The 19,273-nt window shown below is 39.0% G+C and overlaps 4 protein-coding genes and 1 non-coding gene across 8 annotated transcripts; all 5 read right to left on the reverse strand.

The window, feature by feature from the left end:
• Nucleotides 141-1,285, reverse strand: LOC104745355 (probable small nuclear ribonucleoprotein G). The gene is made up of 4 exons (XM_010466559.2): nt 1,116-1,285; nt 944-966; nt 465-586; nt 141-350 (listed from the first exon to the last, which is right to left on the reverse strand). The coding sequence occupies exons 1-4, from the start codon at nt 1,148-1,150 to the stop codon at nt 291-293; spliced, it is 240 nt and encodes a 79-aa protein (XP_010464861.1). The 5' UTR covers nt 1,151-1,285; the 3' UTR covers nt 141-290.
• TRNAP-CGG lies at nt 1,380-1,451 on the reverse strand. The gene has a single exon. It is a non-coding gene; the product is annotated as a tRNA-Pro (tRNA).
• Nucleotides 2,178-5,155, reverse strand: LOC104745357 (40S ribosomal protein S14-2-like). 3 transcript variants are annotated; one of them, XM_019237310.1, is made up of 6 exons: nt 5,065-5,155; nt 4,652-4,774; nt 2,957-3,002; nt 2,796-2,881; nt 2,575-2,704; nt 2,178-2,459 (listed from the first exon to the last, which is right to left on the reverse strand). In XM_019237310.1, the coding sequence occupies exons 1-6, from the start codon at nt 5,065-5,067 to the stop codon at nt 2,392-2,394; spliced, it is 456 nt and encodes a 151-aa protein (XP_019092855.1). In that variant the 5' UTR covers nt 5,068-5,155; the 3' UTR covers nt 2,178-2,391. The 3 variants fall into 3 exon arrangements, with proteins under 3 accessions (XP_019092855.1, XP_019092853.1, XP_010464864.1); XM_019237308.1 differs by lacking the exon at nt 2,957-3,002 and adding an exon at nt 4,508-4,553; XM_010466562.2 differs by lacking the exons at nt 4,652-4,774; nt 5,065-5,155 and adding exons at nt 3,106-3,228; nt 3,508-3,594.
• On the reverse strand, nt 5,479-7,440 carry LOC104745356 (cyclin-B1-3-like). The gene is made up of 6 exons (XM_010466560.2): nt 7,306-7,440; nt 7,066-7,211; nt 6,742-6,981; nt 6,551-6,652; nt 5,874-6,460; nt 5,479-5,780 (listed from the first exon to the last, which is right to left on the reverse strand). Exons 1-6 carry the CDS (start codon nt 7,343-7,345, stop codon nt 5,636-5,638), a joined length of 1,260 nt encoding a protein of 419 aa, XP_010464862.1. The 5' UTR covers nt 7,346-7,440; the 3' UTR covers nt 5,479-5,635.
• Nucleotides 14,628-16,627, reverse strand: LOC104745359 (vacuolar protein sorting-associated protein 55 homolog). 2 transcript variants are annotated; one of them, XM_010466565.2, is made up of 4 exons: nt 16,449-16,627; nt 15,991-16,042; nt 15,129-15,253; nt 14,628-15,044 (listed from the first exon to the last, which is right to left on the reverse strand). In XM_010466565.2, exons 2-4 carry the CDS (start codon nt 16,021-16,023, stop codon nt 14,861-14,863), a joined length of 342 nt encoding a protein of 113 aa, XP_010464867.1. In that variant the 5' UTR covers nt 16,024-16,042; nt 16,449-16,627; the 3' UTR covers nt 14,628-14,860. The 2 variants fall into 2 exon arrangements, with proteins under 2 accessions (XP_010464867.1, XP_010464866.1); XM_010466564.2 differs by lacking the exon at nt 16,449-16,627 and adding an exon at nt 16,144-16,441.

Consider the following 19,273-nt stretch of genomic DNA (forward strand, 5'->3'; position numbering starts at 1 on the left):
AGCAATGCATAAAAATTGTTGGACCAAAGATGTAACCCTATGAGGAATATAATTGGACACAATTGGACAGTATATCCAGATCTAGCCAAGGGTTAAAAAAAAAAGAAGACTTCAGAGCATAAGCAGGAGTGAGACAGAAGTGAAGGGAGTCAAAGAAGTTGAATATCATCAAGTTAAACTTCTTCAAGATCCATACATGCCAAGTACAAGAGAGCAAACTAAGTCAAACTCATATTACAGAAGATGATTGAGATTGAGAATACTGGTGGTGCAAAGCAAAGTAATCAAAGCTAAGATCTTCCAACTGGTTCAAGAGCCTCAACAGTGACAATGCTGTTTCCTCTAATCACCTGCATCCAGGAAATATAATATGTTAAAAACAGAACAGATGATGGATGAATACATCCAGAACATTCTGTGGTATCTTCCAAAAGTGAAGACAAAGAGAGATAGAGAAAACGTACCACCATCCCAATGTCAGTCTTGTCATCACCATTGACTTGAACAGTGTTATCCACAACAAGATTCATAAACTGATCAAACCCACGGAGAGTTCCAACTACCGTTCGGTTGGCATTAAGCTTAACTACAATTGGAGGGGAAACACACAAAAAAAAAAATGAGACAATAACTTCTCTTGACCATAACCATTTACCAAAAGAAACAAATGTTCAATAATAAAAGGCATTAGAAGAAACAAAACCAAATAATCCATAAACCATCCTGCTGCAACTTTGACTAAACCAATTGTAATCAATGAGAAGAGACTATGCTATGTACTATGTGATACTTGTTCTATTGATATGAATTGAAATGCAATACATATCTTCACTAAACATCGCTATTAGGTTCAAGAGTTTGAAGCAATTCACAGCAAGAGACTAGGTAAAAACACTGAAACACTTCAAAAAAAAAAAGAGAGAGGGAGATGGGAGGAGCTTACTTTGGAGTTTCTTGTCCATGTACCTGGAATTACATGAAACGAACGAAGAACAAAAATCAGAAACACTCAAACACGAAGCTCGATTTGAAACTAAAACATCTGGATGTAGAGAAAAAAATCCCAAACAAAAAAATCCAAAACAGAGAGATTGAAGTAGCGGAGAGAAACTTACTTCTTCAGATCCGGAGGCTGACCTGATCGACTCATACTTGCAGATTCGGAGAAGACGTAGACGAAGAAGAAGGAGAGATTTAGGGTTTTTTTCTCAGCTATGAACACACTCTTTCGCTCTACTAATTCGATTCCACAGAAAACAAAACAAAACAAAAGAATGAAAATAAAGTCGGTCTGGAATTCTAGAGGTTAAGCGGCATCGTTCAAGGCCCAAATCGCTAAAAAGGCTTGTTGTAATATGATTTATAAAATTAAAACAGACGGGGTGTTCCGAGAATCGAACTCGGGACCTCTCGCACCCGAAGCGAGAATCATACCACTAGACCAAACACCCTCTGTGAACAAAGGGAGATATAGAATATTATTAACCAAAAACCTTAATAGAATACACCAAACTTGAATTTGAAACCATGATCTGACAAAAGGTCTAAGTCAGCATTTCTCGTTCATGTAGAGTCTCATATGTAAGATGTGTACAAAAAACAAATAAAAGTTCCAAATTCCAATCACTTGCTAGTTGCTACATAAACATGTTTAACTTGCTTGGAAGCAAACACAAAAATCAGACCTGGTTTTGGACACTTCTTTCTGCAGTTAACCAGACCTGTGTATCAAATCCAACATTTACAAACTTCAACCAATTTCCACTGCTGATTAAAAACATCTAGCCAACACTGGAGGATGCCTAGACATGGCTGTGCATTAGTTTGAAGGTGAGTTAGGTTAATAACAATGAACCTTTGGAGCTTAAAAGAAACAAAAGGAACAGCACTAATCAAACAATCTCTCCGTTCGTAGTAAATTGTATTCACCACACATCAACTCTTTTTCATTATAAATAAATTGATTGCATTCTAGTTGAATTATTGATTTCAAAAACGCATTATGATAACAATCTAGATTGGTTTGGTTACAGATCCATGACAGAAAAAATTATCAAAAACTGCATGCGACTTTGTAGTCTGGTTTGAAAAGGCACCCATCGCATAAGGGATTCTATGATCTGAAGTTGAAAAGAGATTAAGAGAGAAATGCAAAATAGCAATACACAAAATAACAGTAATACAAAGTGATCAATCACTCACTATCATTTTTTCTCATTACCAAAAAAAAACTCCAAATACAATGTCGAAGAAAAACACAGCTTATAACGTTCTTGAAGCAACTGGAAAGATAAACTGGAGAGAGACAAAACTAACTTCGAAGTGTACCCAAGAAAATACAGAGAGAGTCAAGGGCACAATTGAACGATGATGATGGGCCACATCGTGAAATCAGAGTCTTCTTCCTCTTCGTCCACCCTTTCGGCGTGTACTGTCTGTGGGAACCGGAGTCACATCCTCTGCAAAATACATTCAAGAACGATTCAGTTTTCATGACCAATCAAAAGTAACAATTTGTTGTCTACACACACACAAAAAAAAAAAAAAGACAATGAAATTCAGATTCTATGTTACCTATACGACCAATCTTCATGCCAGAACGGGCAAGAGCTCTGAGAGCAGACTGAGCACCAGGACCTGGAGTCTTGGTTTTGTTTCCTCCAGTAGCACGGAGCTTCACATGAATGGCTGTGATGCCAAGCTCCTGTAACAACATATAGACATTAGAGATTATCATCCAGAATCTCAATGTCATTAAAGAAAAAAAAATCATGAATATTGACTAATGGTCTAACCTTGCATCTTTGAGCAACATCTTGAGCTGCAAGCATAGCAGCATAAGGAGAGGACTCATCACGATCAGCCTTCACCTTCATTCCACCTACAAATTAATTTATTTAAAAAAGATTCAGATCGCATTGATCATTCCAATGTAAAGAATAGAAAGGATGCATACCGGTGATACGAACGAGAGTTTCCCTCCCGGACAGATCAGTCACATGCTGCAAAAAAAAAAAAAAGTGATTCAAAGGCAATGTCATGAACTCATTTCACAGAAGGTATAATAATCATACGAACTGTGGATCTCAAAGAGCAAAAGCTTACAATGAAAGTGTCATTGAATGAAGCAAAGATGTGAACAACACCGAACACTTGCTCTCCTTCACGAACAGTAGGTCCAAGAGTCACAGTCTCGACCTTCGGCTCCTTAGTCTTTCTCTTAGACGACTATAAACACAGAGATAGAAAGCAAAAGACATTTGAGAAACAAATTGTTCACCACTGGTCTAACCCTTATCAAACTAAGAACCAGACAATATCGCATATAGCTGAAACATAATTAACATCATTTGATTCATCAATTACAAAACCTAGAAAGTATAGAACATTAGAAACTAGCAAAACTTAAGGAAATAATCTCATCGCAGATCTAAGTTCCCTACAGACTAACGCAAGAAACCAAATTCTCCGGAAGAAACAAGTGTTTGGAGGAGAGAAAGAGCTTACCATGTTGAAAAATGGATGAGAAGAGACGAAACGCTTAAGGTTTTTGGATGCTCAGTGATAAACAAGAAGGCAGACACTCACGGCGCTACAAATCTTCTTTATTATAGATTAGGGTTACATCGAAGTTCCCCTAATAAATGACGTAAATACCCTCAGCCCTTTTGATTACCCAATACGTCGTCGTTTTAGTTTGATTATGCGAAAATTCTTCTTGATCTAGTTTTGTAATAAGCAAATTTGATATTTTGTGCCCTTGAGAGTAAACTGGCAATGTTAACATTGATCGTGCTTGGTCTCATGATGAACAATTTTTTTTTCAACAGATCAGTTTAATTCGAGTTTGACTCCACAGTTAATAAAGTGTTAGAATAAGGACCAAAATATAGAAGAAGAGAAGAAGAATTCATTAATACTACTTTTGAATTCATACAGAAACATTATTTCTTGGCAAGAATCCATAACATTTACATATAGTAAGAAGGTAATAGAGACTGAGCAGCAAAATTACACTTTAGGCTTAATTTTTCTTCATCTAGTTTTGTAATGAGCAAATTGTTATTTTGTGGTCCGAGACTGAGCAGCAAAATTCACCAACAAGGGTAAATTGGCAATGTTAAACATTGATCGTTGTACTTGGTCTCATGAAGAAAAACTTTTTTTGAAACAGATCAATTTTTATTCGAATTTGACTATACAGTTAATGTTGGAATCAAGACCAAAATGATTATGATATAGAAAGAGAAGAAGAATTCATTAATAATACTTTTGAATTCATACAGAAACATCATTTCATGGCATGAATCCAAAAGCTTTACATAGTAAGAAGAAGGTAATCGAGAAACTAAAGATGCAGAGTTTGCAAGACGGAGACTTGTTCAAGGAGAAGACGACAAAAGAGACTTGGCTGGTGAAATCAAAGCAACAGCACCTCTTCCAAGTCTTGAATACTTCTTAAACANGCATTGATCATTGCACTGCAAAGAATAGAAAGGATACATACCAGTGATACGAACGAGAGTTTCCCTGCCGGACAGATCAGTCACATGCTGCAAAAAAAAAGTGATTCAAAGGCAATGTCATGAACTCATTTCACAGAAGGTATAATAATCATACGAACATTGAATATCAAAGAGCAAAAGCTTACAATGAAAGTGTCATTGAATGAAGCAAAGATGTGAACAACACCGAAAACTTGCTCTCCTTCACGAACAGTAGGTCCAAGAGTCACAGTCTCGACCTTTGGCTCCTTAGTCTTTCTCTTAGACGACTATAAAAGAGAGAGAGAGCAAAACACATTAGAGAAACAAATTGTTCACCACTGGTCTAACACTTATCAGACAACCCTCAAACTAAGAACAAGACAAGCAAAGATCAATATCGCATATAGCTGAAACATCATTTGATCCACCAATTACAGAACCTAGAAAGTATGGAACATTAGAAACTAGCAAAACTTAGTGAAATAATCTCATCGCAGATCTAAAGTTCCCTACAGACTAACGCAAGAAACCAAATTCTCCCGAAGAAACAAGTGTTTGGAGGAGAGAAAGAGCTTACCATCTTCAAAAATGGATGAGAAGAGACGAAACGCTTAAGGTTTTTGGATGCTCAGTGATAGACAAGAAGGAAGACACTCACGGCGCTACAAATCTTCTTTATAGATTAGGGTTACATCGGAGTTCCCCTAATAAATGACGTAAATACCCTCAGCCCTTTTGATTACCCAATACGTCGTCGTTTTAGTTTGATTATGCGAAAATCATTAAAATGATAATTCTTCTTGATCTAGTTTTGTAGGAATAAGCAAATTTGATATTTTGTGGTCTTGACTCTTGAGAGTAAACTGGCAATGTTAACATTGATCGTGCTTGGTCTCATGCTGAACAATTTTCTTTTCAACAGATCAGTTTAATTCGAATTTGACTCCACAGTTAATAATATGTTGGAATCAAGACCAAAATGATTATGATATAGAAGAGAAGAAGAATTCATTATTGATACTTTTGAATTCATACAGAAACATTATTTCTTGGCATGAATCCATAACCTTTACATATTAGTAAGAAGGTAATAGAGAAACTAAAGATGCAGAGTTTGCAAGACGGAGACTTCTTCATTCAAGACTTGTTCAAGGATCAGACGACAGAAGAGACTTGGCTGGTGAAATCAAAGCAACAGCACCTCTTCCAAGTCTTGAATACTTCTTAAACACACCTTGTAGCCTGCTCTCCTCAACACTCGAGTGAACGAAAGCTAAAAGCTTTGAGCAATCCCTGGTAACAACACATACAGATATAAGAGATATTAATATACAAAACATAATGAATCACAAAGTTGTTTGAAAGAAAGAAAGAAAGAAGACTAACATGAGCTGAGATTCAGAGTAGCCTGTGTGGAACTTTAGTGTATCAGTCCAAACAGGAGTCTTGTTCAAGGTGCATCTGGCTGTGTAGACAGCTGATGCAGCAAGGATGGAAGGACAGAACATCAAACTGTCGTAGTGCATCAAACCCAACTCAGCAAGAAAATGAACCATGCTCTCCAATTTCGGATCAGAACCTGATGCTTTGATGAACCTCACAAGAAACACATATGGTGTTGGAACTGTCAAGTACCATTCGAGACTTCCCAATATTGTTTTCTCCATCACTAGAATCTGTTTGCTGATGTAGGAGTTATCAGTCACGTATACCAAATCATTAACCTGAGGAGGCCAGATCTCTTCGTACTTGGAAGCAATGAGCAAAGCACTGATACCTACAAGCTGTAACTCTCTTCTAGGCACAGGTTTCAAAGACAGGAAACGATCAATGATGTTGACAGTGAGGTAGAGAGTCTCAGGGGAGAGTTCAAACTTGACATGAACTTCTACAAGCCAATCTATAAGGATTGATCTCATCTTCTCATTAATCTCAGGTTGTGTATGCATATACATCAGAGGTTTGCTCTCATTCTGCAACAAAGAACAAAGCTTGATTAAAGAACAGTTCACATAACTCATCCATAAGTATAAACAAAAGAGGGTTTTGACTATGATAAGTACCTCAACTTCTTTGTAGAAAGTGTATATATCCTCAACATATTCCACAGCAGCAAGATCATTGTCTTTGTCAACAGAATCGATATCCAAAGTCTTCGAAGCAGCCTAAGTGTGTGTATACAAATCAATCAGAACATTGCACACTATGATAACAATATGACAAAACCGAAGAATCATTAATCAAAGAATCTAACCTTGCTACGAGCATCGAGAACCGAAGAGTAAGTAACTTTCTTATGAGACAACACAGCCGCATCACTGTTCTTACTCTCTTTAGCTTTCGCAACCTCGTTAGTATCAGGACTAATCACAATGACTTCAATAGGTTTTGACGGCTCCTTCTTATCACCGCCTCGTGGTTTCTTTTGAACCGCTCTTACAACTTCTTGTTTCTTGGTAACAACAACAACTTTAGATCCATCAAGAACTGGATCCTGCAACGAGAGAGAATACAAAAAACAAAGTAAGATTTAAGAATCTCTGAGTCACAAGAGATCTGGTAAGAATAAAAAAGAGACCTTTTTATTAGCGGCGGCGGCGGCGTTCTCTAGCAACTGGGCACGGAAGTTACGAGTCATGGGTCGATTGATCTTTCCTCCATCAACACCGGGAAGAGAATCGATGTTTCCAATGTCACCAAGAGCACGACGGTTCTTGGGTTCACCTGAATTTTTTCACATAAAGCAACCAAATCAACAACGGAATTGGTCAATTAGGACCCAAAAGAAAAAGAACAAAGATTGATCGGCGAAACAAACCTCTAACGGGTTGAGGACGAAGAACAGGTCTAGTCGGCATGATCTTTTTTTCTCTGTCGGTGTTTTTCAAAGACTCTTTTATATTTTCTCTGTAGAGAGAATCTGAAAGTATATGAGAAGAGGGATGAGAGATTGATTAAGGGGAAGAGAGGAGAGGAGCGGAGCCAATAAAGCATAATTTGGCAACGGTCAAATGATAAGCGGGATTAGATTTCTAGCCGTTGGATGATAAACTTCGAATCTAACGGTGGATGAGTGAGTTTTGTTTATTTGTCTTTTTTTTAACCCGTTCTCTCTCTCTCTCCCAAAGTTACCGTTGGACTGTAACGAAAATTCACACTTTTTAAAAAAATGACCAGGTCTGAGTTTTAATTACAGGTTTATTTCTTTCCGTTAATGTCAAGGTTTGGAGTTTTAATTCGAATCAAATGAAGATTCTATTCTATAATTGTTTTTTTTATGGGTCAAAGCAAGGCTTTCATTTATTTTTGAATATATACCTTATTTGCTCAACAAAATGGCTCCAGAGAGACCTTTACACAATTCATGTAATGATTTGAAAGATTTGGTAGTTCAATTTTCATCGGTTTGAATTCATATTTTGCTTACAAGAAATTATTTTTATTTGAAGAACCAACGGAGAAAAACTTTTGTTATTAGCATTTTCTGCTTAACGTTTTAAGAAAAATAGAATTACGCATAATTTTCTGTTTAAGTAATGGATAAAACTTGAGCATCTTGCGAGAACCCTCCAAATAGCCGAAACCTGACAAGTCAATGGCCAAAAACCTGACAAGTCAATCCGTAGATGAAGAAAATTTTCAACACAAATGCATATGGCCGTCAGCGCGGTGCCCGAGCTAGAAAAGGTTTTGGAGGAGGTGAAGCGTTCTCCATTCACCGCACACATCTCGGATGTTTGAGCTCGGTACTCCAGCAAAACCAAAATATCGCCCTCAACAGTACAACATACCTGAAACTCTACCTCAAATCAATGAGTCTCCACGTTCACCACTCATTACTTTACTCTTGAGGAGGAAGACGCCAGAAGCTGTCAGCTCTTGGCCGAAAATCTAACCGTGAAGCACTAAACTGGTTCTCTCGACTCAAGTCCAACTCTATCGACAATTATAGAGCGCTCACAGTTGTGTTCATTCAACACCACTCAATTTTCAGGATTAAAGGCGCCTCGAACGCTGCCTTACAAACTCTAGAAAGGTCTCAAGACCGTTGATTCCAGAATGGTGGTGACTTCTTTGCGCAGCTAGGCACATACGAGGACGACGCGGGTTGAATAGCATGCTCGGTGCGCACTCGGAGCGTGCTTCTGGTGCGAGGGTCTATGGTGCACGTAGAGGGTGGTCTTGGTGCGGTGACTATCAGCGGGTGACGCTTGATGCTTGATTTCTGAGCACGAGTGGTGCGCCATCGGACGGTGTTTTGATGAGATTCGGTGCTCCTTCGTCACTGATTGCTTGATCGGTTTTGCAAGGTTGGTGGAGAATGATGAGTACTGTTTGCTCAAGAAGGTTTTGGACAAACCCGGTGAAGATTATCCTGCTTGGTGAAATCCATCCAAGGGGAAAAGCGCACGATCAACGCTGTGAGTAGGAATGCGCAAAGGAAGAGGATGCAGGAAGCTATTTCTCGAGAATCTGTCAGGCGAAGCGCTGAACTAGTTTTCAAAACTGGAGGCCAATTTGATTGATAGCTACGGGTATCTACGAGAGCTTTTATTCAGCATCACTTGTGTTAAATGCACATGCCCGCTTCAAACGCCAACTTGTGGACAATGTACCAGAAACCCAATTAATCGTTGTACTTGTGTACTTGTGGACAATGTACCAGAAACCTAATTAATCGTTGCAGACCTTTATGGATAGATTCAAAAGCGTCATAAGCGACAAATGATGTTTAAGAAATTATTCTAAAATTAATGGGGATGAATCAGACCTGGTCATTTTATTAACGTAGAATTTCAAATGAGATCTAAGCGGAGTTAATACGGTAATAATTGCTCTTTTCTATCTGATTGCCAAGATTTTGGATCCAAAACTCTGACAATGACATTTGAAATTTATAGTGGGTCACTGAACTAGGGTCCCCTCTGTCTTTTCCACAAATGACAATTTTGCCCCTACGGCCAAATGGGCCAGATCTATGACTTTAGGCCCTAAACTTCTTGAGAATCTCCTCCACAAGGTAATTTCTCCTTCTCTCGCTTCCTTATCTTCTTCTATTTTTACTTTATTTTTGGATGTATGGTTCTTGGTTTAGCCGATCATGGCTTCTCGCCGTTTGCCATGGCCTCCTCGCCGGACGTGGTCCTCCACCGCCGGTTACGGCCTCCTCTCGCCCAGCTCTTCCGTCATCGTGTGCCGCCAGCCGTTCTCCAGACGCCCAGCCCTTCTCGTCATGTGGTGGCTTTGTTCTCGCCAGATCCGACCGAGACTGTGAGGGGTCTCGGCCCAAGTGCCACTACGTCGTGGATGATTCCTTGCCACCGCCGTCCCTTCTCTGTTGGCCGCATCTCTTATCTAGCCGCAACTCGTATCTGGCCGAGACCGTTAGGCATCTCGGTCCAATCGTCGATCGGGTCATGATGGTGCTATGCCGGATGGATGATAGGTCGCCCGACTGAGGAGATAGTGTGCTCGAGAATTAGCTGTGGCGTGTTTGACTTGCGGGAATAGCATGCTAGTCTCGCACAGATGGTGAGCTGGCATCGCGCAGGTGGTGAGCTGGCATCGCGCAGGTGGCGTGACACTATCAAGAGACTTGTGCGGAGTGACGTGTTGAATGGGAATGGGAGCGTGTGCAACTTATCGTTATGTGATGCGTGGTCTTCTCAGAGGTCTCGGCGATGTGGTGTCGAGACAACGCAGTGGAAGTCCGCGTATGAGTGCTTTCGATTTTAGGCGAGATGGCTTGCTCGTATGTGTTGGCGAGATCAAGGTGACGAGTACAAGGGTTGGCGAGCTCGGGGCTTAACGAGATCGATGTTGCGGGTTCGAGATCGGCGAGCTCCGTATTAAGGATTTGAGATTGTCTCCGCGCGTAGCTTCGATGGCCTTGGCGAGATGGCGCAGCGAGATGGAGTGATGGGCTCTGTTTGGTGGTATGCTCAAGGATTTGTCCTGGTGTCTCGGTTTCCTGGTCGTGGTCAAGGCTCATACCGCCAAGACTCTGTGAGATGGAGGCTTTTGGTGACGAGGTGATGTGGTGACGCAATAGACATCGTACGGGAACACGTATTTTTAGTGGCAAGGTTGCGCGCAAGTCCTGATATGAGGACGTGCTGATGGCGCAGAGACTCGAGAGATGGCTGAAGTGTCATTGCGTGCTCGAGACAAGTTTCGATATATCGATTCGTGCTAAGGTGTGATGGTATGGCAAGATATGACGGTACAATATGCGAGACAGTACAATATGCGGGATAGTGATGGTTCGCAGTGTGTTGTATGCAGATAACTTTGTTGTCGCTCCAATACTGACTGGTTGTCTGGTTGGTTTTGCCTCGCGCCATGGCTTCAGGAGATGATGTCTTTGGTGATGTTCTGGAAGAGCTTGGAGATGATCAGTATAACGCGCTAGAGAGGTTTCGACGACACTAGACCGGTTTAATGGGAGACTGCCTGATGCCATGTTATGCTGATTGGTATGACCAACTTCGTCGAACAAATCAGCATAGCACGGCATCGGGCAGTCTCTTTGTGTCGTCAAAACTTCTCTTTAGCGCGCGATACTGATCATTTCCAAACTCTTCCGGAACATCATCAAATACATTATCTCCTCAAGTCATGAGGCGAAACCTTGCAAAACCAACCATGCAACCGCTCAATATTGGAACGACAAATCACAACGAAAACGCCAATATACGAGATAAATCGATTACACCAGGGTTCTCTATGTACTACACACTGCGCACAATCACCGTCCCGCGTATTGTACTGTCTCGCTTTCCACACTTTGCGGCGTACTGTCATATCTCGCCACTAAAAATAAGCACTCCTGTACATATCCATTGCGTCGCCTCATCACCAAAAGCCACGATCTCGCAGAGTCTCGACGGTATAAGCCTTGACCTCGCCAAGGCGCCAATTCTCGAAACATGACCTTGACCTCGCTAAGTCTTGAACATGCCGATTGGACAAACACCTTCAACATATACGCAGACTAGTCACCTCGCCCTGGACCACCACGCGGACAAATTACCTCCACTTCGACATGCCCCGGAAAGATAATGGCGCCGCCAAGTCGTCACGCTACCTCCCGCACATCCCGCGCGTCCATGACCATCGCAACATCACCAAAGTCTAACTCGTTTCCGAATCAAGACACGCGCGCGACCAACTTTGACAAACGCACTAGTCAACCACGCGTCACGACCTCGAGGACGCACCGAGATAACTATCACGTCATACCATCTCACCACGCCATCTCGCCATCTCGCCATACCATCTCACCACGCCATCTCGCCATCTCGCCCCGCCATCTCGCCATACCGTCATCGCCGAGCTTCAAATATGATCTGCCCCAACATCATACCTCATGACTCTCTCGATAGTATCCCGCAAGCACGTCGCGAGTTCGCCACAGCTACATCACGAGCACGCCATCTCCTTCAAAACAAGCGCGTCGTCATTCCGCCAACACGATCGGGGTGGAAGCTGGACCAAGACGCCTAACGGTCTAGTCCAGGTCTGGTGAGCAAGGGGACCAGCGCGTCGAGACATCACGAGCACGCTATCTCCTTCAAAACAAGCGCGTCGTCATTCCGCCAACACGATCGGGGTGGAAGCTGGACCAAGACGCCTAACGGTCTAGTCCAGGTCTGGTGAGCAAGGGGACCAGCGCGTCGAGACATCACAATCACACCGTCTCCTTCAAATCAAGCGCGTCGCCATTCCGCCAACACGATCGAGGTAGAAGCTGGACCAAGACGCCTAACGGTCTAGTCCAGGTCTGGCGAGCAAGGGGACCAGCGCGTCGAGACATCACGAGCACACCGTCTCCTTCAAATCAAGCGCGTCGTCATTCTGCCAACACGATCGAGGTAGAAGCTGGACCAAGACGCCTAACGGTCTAGTCCAGGTCTGGCGAGCAAGGGGACCAGCGCGTCGAGACATCACGAGCACGCTGTCTCCTTCAAAACAAGCGCCTCGTCATTCCGCCAACACGATCGGGGTGGAAGCTGGACCAAGACGCCTAACGGTCTAGTCCAGGTCTGTCTGGCGAGCAAGGGGACCAACACGTCGAGACATCACGAGCACGCGGTCTCCTTCAAAACAAGCGCGTTGTCATTCCGCCAACACGATCGGGGTGGAAGCTGGACCAAGATGCCTAACGGTCTAGTCCAGGTCTGGCGAGCAAGGGGACCAGCGCATCGAGACGCCGGATGATTCCACCTTGGAGCAACAAAGCGAATCGAAAGTAGAAGCGCCATTGCGGGGCAGCGGGGCCGAGACGCCTCACGGTCTCGACCGAAGCCTACGAACGATGTTCTCGCCGGATCTTCTCAACGAAATCAGGCAACGGCGCCACAACGAGATCAAGAGACCAGGACGCCTCACGGTCCAGTGCGTCGCTTATGGCTGCGATTGTCCAGTGCGTCGCCTACGGCTGCGGATTGTCCGGTGCATCGCATACGGCCGCGGATTGTCCGGTACAGCGCCTTTGACAGAGGGGTCGTTTGGTACGGCTCCTTTGACAGCGGGACAGTTTGGTATGGCGCCTTTGACAGCATGATCGTTCTGCGCAACTCCATTGCCATTACTTTTACAGCGTAGTGTTTTTCAATGGCGTAATCAGAATATCAGATAAGCAAAATAGATATGTAACAAAAAGTTTCTCGATTAAATCTCATCGTTATAAACTATGTCTTTAACCAAAAGTACTTTAACGGATAATTTTGGAGATATGGGAGAGATGTCAGATAAAAATTGCCAAATAAAGTTTTTGAGTTCATGATGAAACCATTCGCACATCTAATTGAATCCTCATTCATCATCATAAAACCATTCCTCCTCCCAAAAAAAATTCCAATATAAAAAAAAAAAAACAAAATCGGCGAAGTCAGAAAAAATTGCCAAATAAAAGTTTTAAGCTCAAAATGGAGAAACTAATAATCTCCATTCGCACATCTAATTGAATCATCATCCTTCGCCGTGTTTTAAAAAAACAAATCAAAGAAAAAAAAACAAGTTCCATTTAAAAATACAAAAGGAGCGATCGAAAAACAATTCGTGAAGAAACAATGATGTAACTAAAAGAGAGACTTAATAAAAATAAAATAAAAACTTTCAGAACAACGATTACAAAACTAGAAGACGACGGCTAAGTCCGTGAAGAGCTTCACGAAGATATATATATATACAGATATGAAGTAGGGTTGATCTCCATGAAATTACGTTCTACCCTTATGAGGCTTATTGTTGTTAGTCCACGGGCTTAAAGGGCCTTCGGACGTATATTATTAACTTTTTTAATTATAAAATCAAGAAATAATAATTCAACTCTGTTACTAAAATCTTAAAGACAAACAAGAAAAAAAGAGGTTCGAAAGGATCATCAATTCAAGTCTAGGTCCTGGTGATGCTCTCGCACTGACACATCAAGTCAAAACGTGTGTTGCCTTTGAACTCAAATTCTCTACTTCGACATGAACTCATGCATTAATATCATCTAAAAACTGACATGGGCAATTAAAAACATGCAAAAACAAACTTCTTTATAAAGTATTAAACACAAAGTAAATTATTTGACTAGAAGTAGTCTTTTGTTCAGGAGGGAGATGGTACCAGAAACAAGTCAAGAGCATTGCAAATGTAACTACTTAATAATAATCTCTTTCTTTCCTTTTGCCCCGTTGGTTGTTGATTCGTAGTTGCACTAAACTTGGAATATACAAACAGAACAAAAGTGGGTCTCCAAGAGATCCGGAGCTAATTCTCCGTATATCACAGATTTGAGATATCCACCTTCTCCAACGTCGTAAGCTGCTTGGCCGCAATATGTCTCAAACGGTCAGTCCAATTAGATCCGCGGAAAATCGAAAACCATAGTAGCTCCCAAACCATAGCGACTTTCTTCTGTTACTATCGTTTTACAATTTTCTATATCACGAATCCAATCCTAATTAACGAGGGTCTTCTTGAAGAATCCAGTTGTGATTGAGAGGTGTGACAGACCATCTCAACATATTAGGGATTTACTCTCGTTTCTTGATATGCAAGTACCAAATCTACCTTTTTTGCTTCCTTAATTGTTCATGTACATGAAAGTAAGACTGCAGCAGATTTAAAAACCAAAACTTATAATCCTGCAACGAAAAACTGTTCCCTGAACATGTGAAACCGCATATTGTTGGCACTTCTTGTTTCCAGAAAACATTCACAATGATGAATACAACTTTTTACACAGACACTGATTGATACAAAGCTTTACAAAAGAGTGAGAAGAACACAACTTTCCTAACCACTTTTTTTTTTCTCGGGTTCATAATAACTCATACGAATCCAATTAGTAAATCACGAGCAACAAGGCTCTCTGTTACCTACCAGTCATCATCAAGACTAGCCCGGTGAAAACACATGACAGTGCAAATGAATATGAAGAACGATGTGAATTCTATGAGCATTGCACCGGTCTCGATCATATATGCGTGCCTTAGGATGATTGGGATAGCGAGGCTCCCCACTGTCGATGCTCCCGTCAAGAACTTAGCTGCATCTATCCACCTGCGTTTAAACGACGAGCAAATTTGGTAATCCATGTTTCATCATGTAATTCGAAGTAGCAGTAAAGTCTCTTTAGTAACTAACCCTCCACCATCCCGACTAGTAAGGAATTGGGTTGAGCCTCCTCCAAAGAACATACAAGGCATAGGCACCACTACATACATAAGTGCTGATAGCATTGGCCACCAGTTACCATATATCGCGCATGCCTGACCATCATAAACAAATAGTTATCGCTAAAGTTCTCATATGATATTATGACTATAACATGTGTTCTTATTGCATGGGACAATCAGGTACAACAAGGGAATAACAAAATATGAAAAACTGATCAGATATGTAAATCTAATGATCCATTCTTCTTCTAATCAAATTGCAAGAAAAACAAACTAGACCTATATAAGGACTTGATAGAAGTTGACGAGAGAAGATGCTTGAGTTTAGAGAAGTTTTTCAGAAAGTCTATGTCATTTAGTAAGTTAGACCCTGAGTAAGCACCTGCACCAGCTTAGCAAATAGTATACTAAAGGTCGGTTAGTGTGGGAATGTGATAAGGATAAGAATTCTAAGTGTAATATTTGGTCCAGAGCTAGTTCATCAAGATACAAGAGAGTGAAGCTCAAAACTTCAAATATGCAATAAGGTTTGAATGTAACAGTTTTTTACTTCAGAAGTATCTCGGCCAAGCATAAGATAGGCCCAAGACTCACAACTCTGTTTGGTACACCAACCAGGGTACAAAAGGAGACCCGTACCCTCAGCTCACAACCTAACAGCAAGACTAGCTTACAACTTAACTAAACAAACATGTTGATATAATAAGATTCATCTCAGTGGTTTCTCTCGGAGTATTAAAGCTTAATAAGTCATGATCTTTAAGCAAGCACAACGTATGATCGGGCTTCAAGAGTTATAAGATAAGCAGACAGCTATATAGAAAACGTACCAGGATCTGTAGGAGGATACTAGATGAAAACATGAAAGCAAGTCCAGCAAGTCTGTGAAAACCAAGAAATTATAAATCTGTAAGATCAAGAGAATACATACACTCTGATATAACAAGTCATAGTAATCAAAGAGCTTCAAGTCTTAAACTTACACTGTACCAAAAAAAAACAGCAGATTTGAGCATTCCAGAAGCAATCCACATCGGAAAATTGAAAAAACCAAACAATGAGTGAGCTTGAACATTTCAAAAAATCCAGAAACCCTAGCTCACAAAATTAACAGATCATGAAGCACAAAAGAGCCGCAATCTGAGTAATTCAAGAATCATATCTAAAGCGTTAGGAAGAATATGAACATGGAGCAAAGGAGACAAGGAAAAGGAGCAAATCGACTTGAATCTGAATCGATTCCGTCGGGAAATGATACTTATAAGAAACAGAGGTGATTAGATTTTACCTTCGATGGTCATCGCCATGACGGTGGCGAATGAAGAAAATTCTGATTACCGGAGATTGAGTCTTGCTTGATTGATCGCCGGTGACTGTTAAAGAGAAGGCGATGATTTCGTTGTTGCTCTTGGAGAGAGAGAAAGTCGCGATTTTGGAGCAAAATCAACAATCAATGTATGACCGGCCAAAGTTGGTTTTCTCTCGTTAATCGATTTCATCCTTTTGGTTTAATTGGTTTATTTTGGTTATTATTGGGTTTCAAGGATTGTGGTCTTTGATATTAGTTATTAGTCAAAATAAAAGTATTAAAAACTAGTGATTTTTAAAAATACGATTAAAATTAGTTTACCAAGAAAAAACAACTCATTCATAAATCATATAATAGTAGGAAAATGTTTTTATAACTGAAAATTTCGAACCAAAGTTCATACCAATCATTCATCAAAAATATATGAAATGCTGAATATTGTTATTTGATGTAATCAACTACGTTTGAAACTGCATTCACAATAAACTATTCGTGAAACAACATATTAATCGAGTTGATTCGTTTCCATAACATTAGTTAGGGTATATGTGAATCCACTAAATAACTTTTTGGGACTCAAACGTCATGTTATCATTTGCTTAGTGCGTTCATGTCTGGTGGATGATTCAAAAGTGTTCATTATGATGCTATTGTGATATAACTTTACAAACTTCTCTGTAATGTTTTAAACCCCAAATTCTTAAACCTTAGTTTAATAATAAGAAAATGTATATATTGTTTAACCAAAAAAGAAAAGGTGTTACCCTTATTCTTCGTTAAGCAAGGTGTATTATATTTGTTTTGCTCCAAATAAGTAAGGTGTTATTTAAAATGGCTCTTTCGTTTTGTAGTAAGTAGCATATAGTCCAATTATTACACGGTGAAAAAAAAATAGCATAGTCCAATTATTAGAAGATGAATTGACATAATTGGTACGATAGTTGAGAGTTTGAGACAAGTGATCTCGTAAAATCAAAGAAGGCAGCAGGAGCAGGAGAACGCAAGTGGAGGCCGACATGTTCCTAACTATTCAGTGCCCACTTGTGAAACTTCTTTGCTCCATTCCCCACTTGTTTTACACACGAGNTTTTTTTTTTTTTTTTTTGACAATTTGAACTACTTTGTTTGTCTAAGAAAATAAAATGGTTACAAAATTGTGACAAACAGAAACAAACGTGTGATTTCTTTTACGTGACAATTTTTTTGTTTTGTTTATGTACACATTCATTTTACTAAGAAAATTGTTTTATACCATATAAATTCGTGATCATATACTGATATACTATTATGTTATGACTCTAGATACCATTTGTCCCGTATAGATCTGTGAGTTGAATTCAGAGCTCACATCCTACGACCTCTACTCTACTATTAGAGGTATAAAATGTTAATTTGTAAACATTGATTATTGCAGAAAAAAAACTCAATCTTATTATATAAACCTTGATAACAAAATTACTCATTAAAAAAATCGTAACACGTGTCAATTATATTATTAATATGTTGACATATGTCAATTGATTATTAAAATTTTAAAAAATAAAAATATAAAAAATTCAAAACCTAACCTAAAAAAGTTTTATATAAGAGTAAATAGATAAAATAAAACTTAATTTTATTTAAAATCTAATTATAAGATAAATTATATATATACCATAAAATTCAAAATTATAATATTGTTTACTTATTTTAATTTTTAGTTGCTATATTACAATAAAAGATTACTTTTTATATAAAATAAAAAAATGATTGTGAAAATTATACAATTATATAAACCTTGATGACAAAATTACTCATTAACAAGATCGTTACACGTGTCAATTATATTATTCAGATACTGACACATGTCAATTAGTTATTAAAATTTTAAAAACTAAAAATGTAAAAATTTAAAACCTAACCTAAAAAGGTTTTATATAAGATTAAATAGATAAAATAAAACTTAATTTTATTTAAAATTTAATTATAAGATAAATTATATATATATATACCATAAAATTCAAAATAATAATATTGTTTACTTATTTTAATTTTTAGTTGCTATATTACAAGAAAAAGATTACTTTTATATAAGATAAAAAAATGATTGTGAAAATTATACAATTAGTTATTGTTTCTAAAAAAATGTAAATACTCATCTTTACATAAAGAAAAAGATTGTTGAACTAAAAAAAAAAGATCGTTTCATATTTTTTTCACCAATCAAATAATTTATTCAAATGACTGCTATTGTAATATATATGATAGAAGTATGTAAGATTAACGTATGCGTTTTTGTAACTATAAAAATGTTAAAGTGAAAAGACATATAATAGGTTATTTAATGTGTTCATAAAGACAATTTGTTGGTAGTAGTTAAGACTAAAAAGTATATTTTAACAGTAAAATATATTAGTGTGTACAAATAAACTTTTAGTGATAATGTAGACAGTAGATTTATAAATGTATATACATTAGTGTATTATAGCAAAAAAAAAATAACTATTTTCTATAACTAAAAGTTTATCTCTTTACTTTTATACATTGTTTTTACTTACAAAAATAATTAAATATATATTCTTTGTTAAATTTAATTTAATTTTAATACTTTTGAACTAATTTACAATTATTTTCTTTTGACTAAAAGTGTATCTATTTTTTTTCAACCAAATAATAAATTAAAAGGAATTTTCTCGGTTAATTGCCCAAGCCAGAGGGAAGGGGTTTACAAAAGAAACTTCAAAGATAAGAGAATACGAAGCACGGATAAGATAATCCGCCTTCAAATTTGTCGCATGCGGGATCCAAGAGATGGAGAATAGTGG

The sequence above is a fragment of the Camelina sativa genome, chromosome 15 (genome assembly GCF_000633955.1).
Source record: "Camelina sativa cultivar DH55 chromosome 15, Cs, whole genome shotgun sequence".
Lineage (NCBI taxonomy): Eukaryota > Viridiplantae > Streptophyta > Magnoliopsida > Brassicales > Brassicaceae > Camelina > Camelina sativa.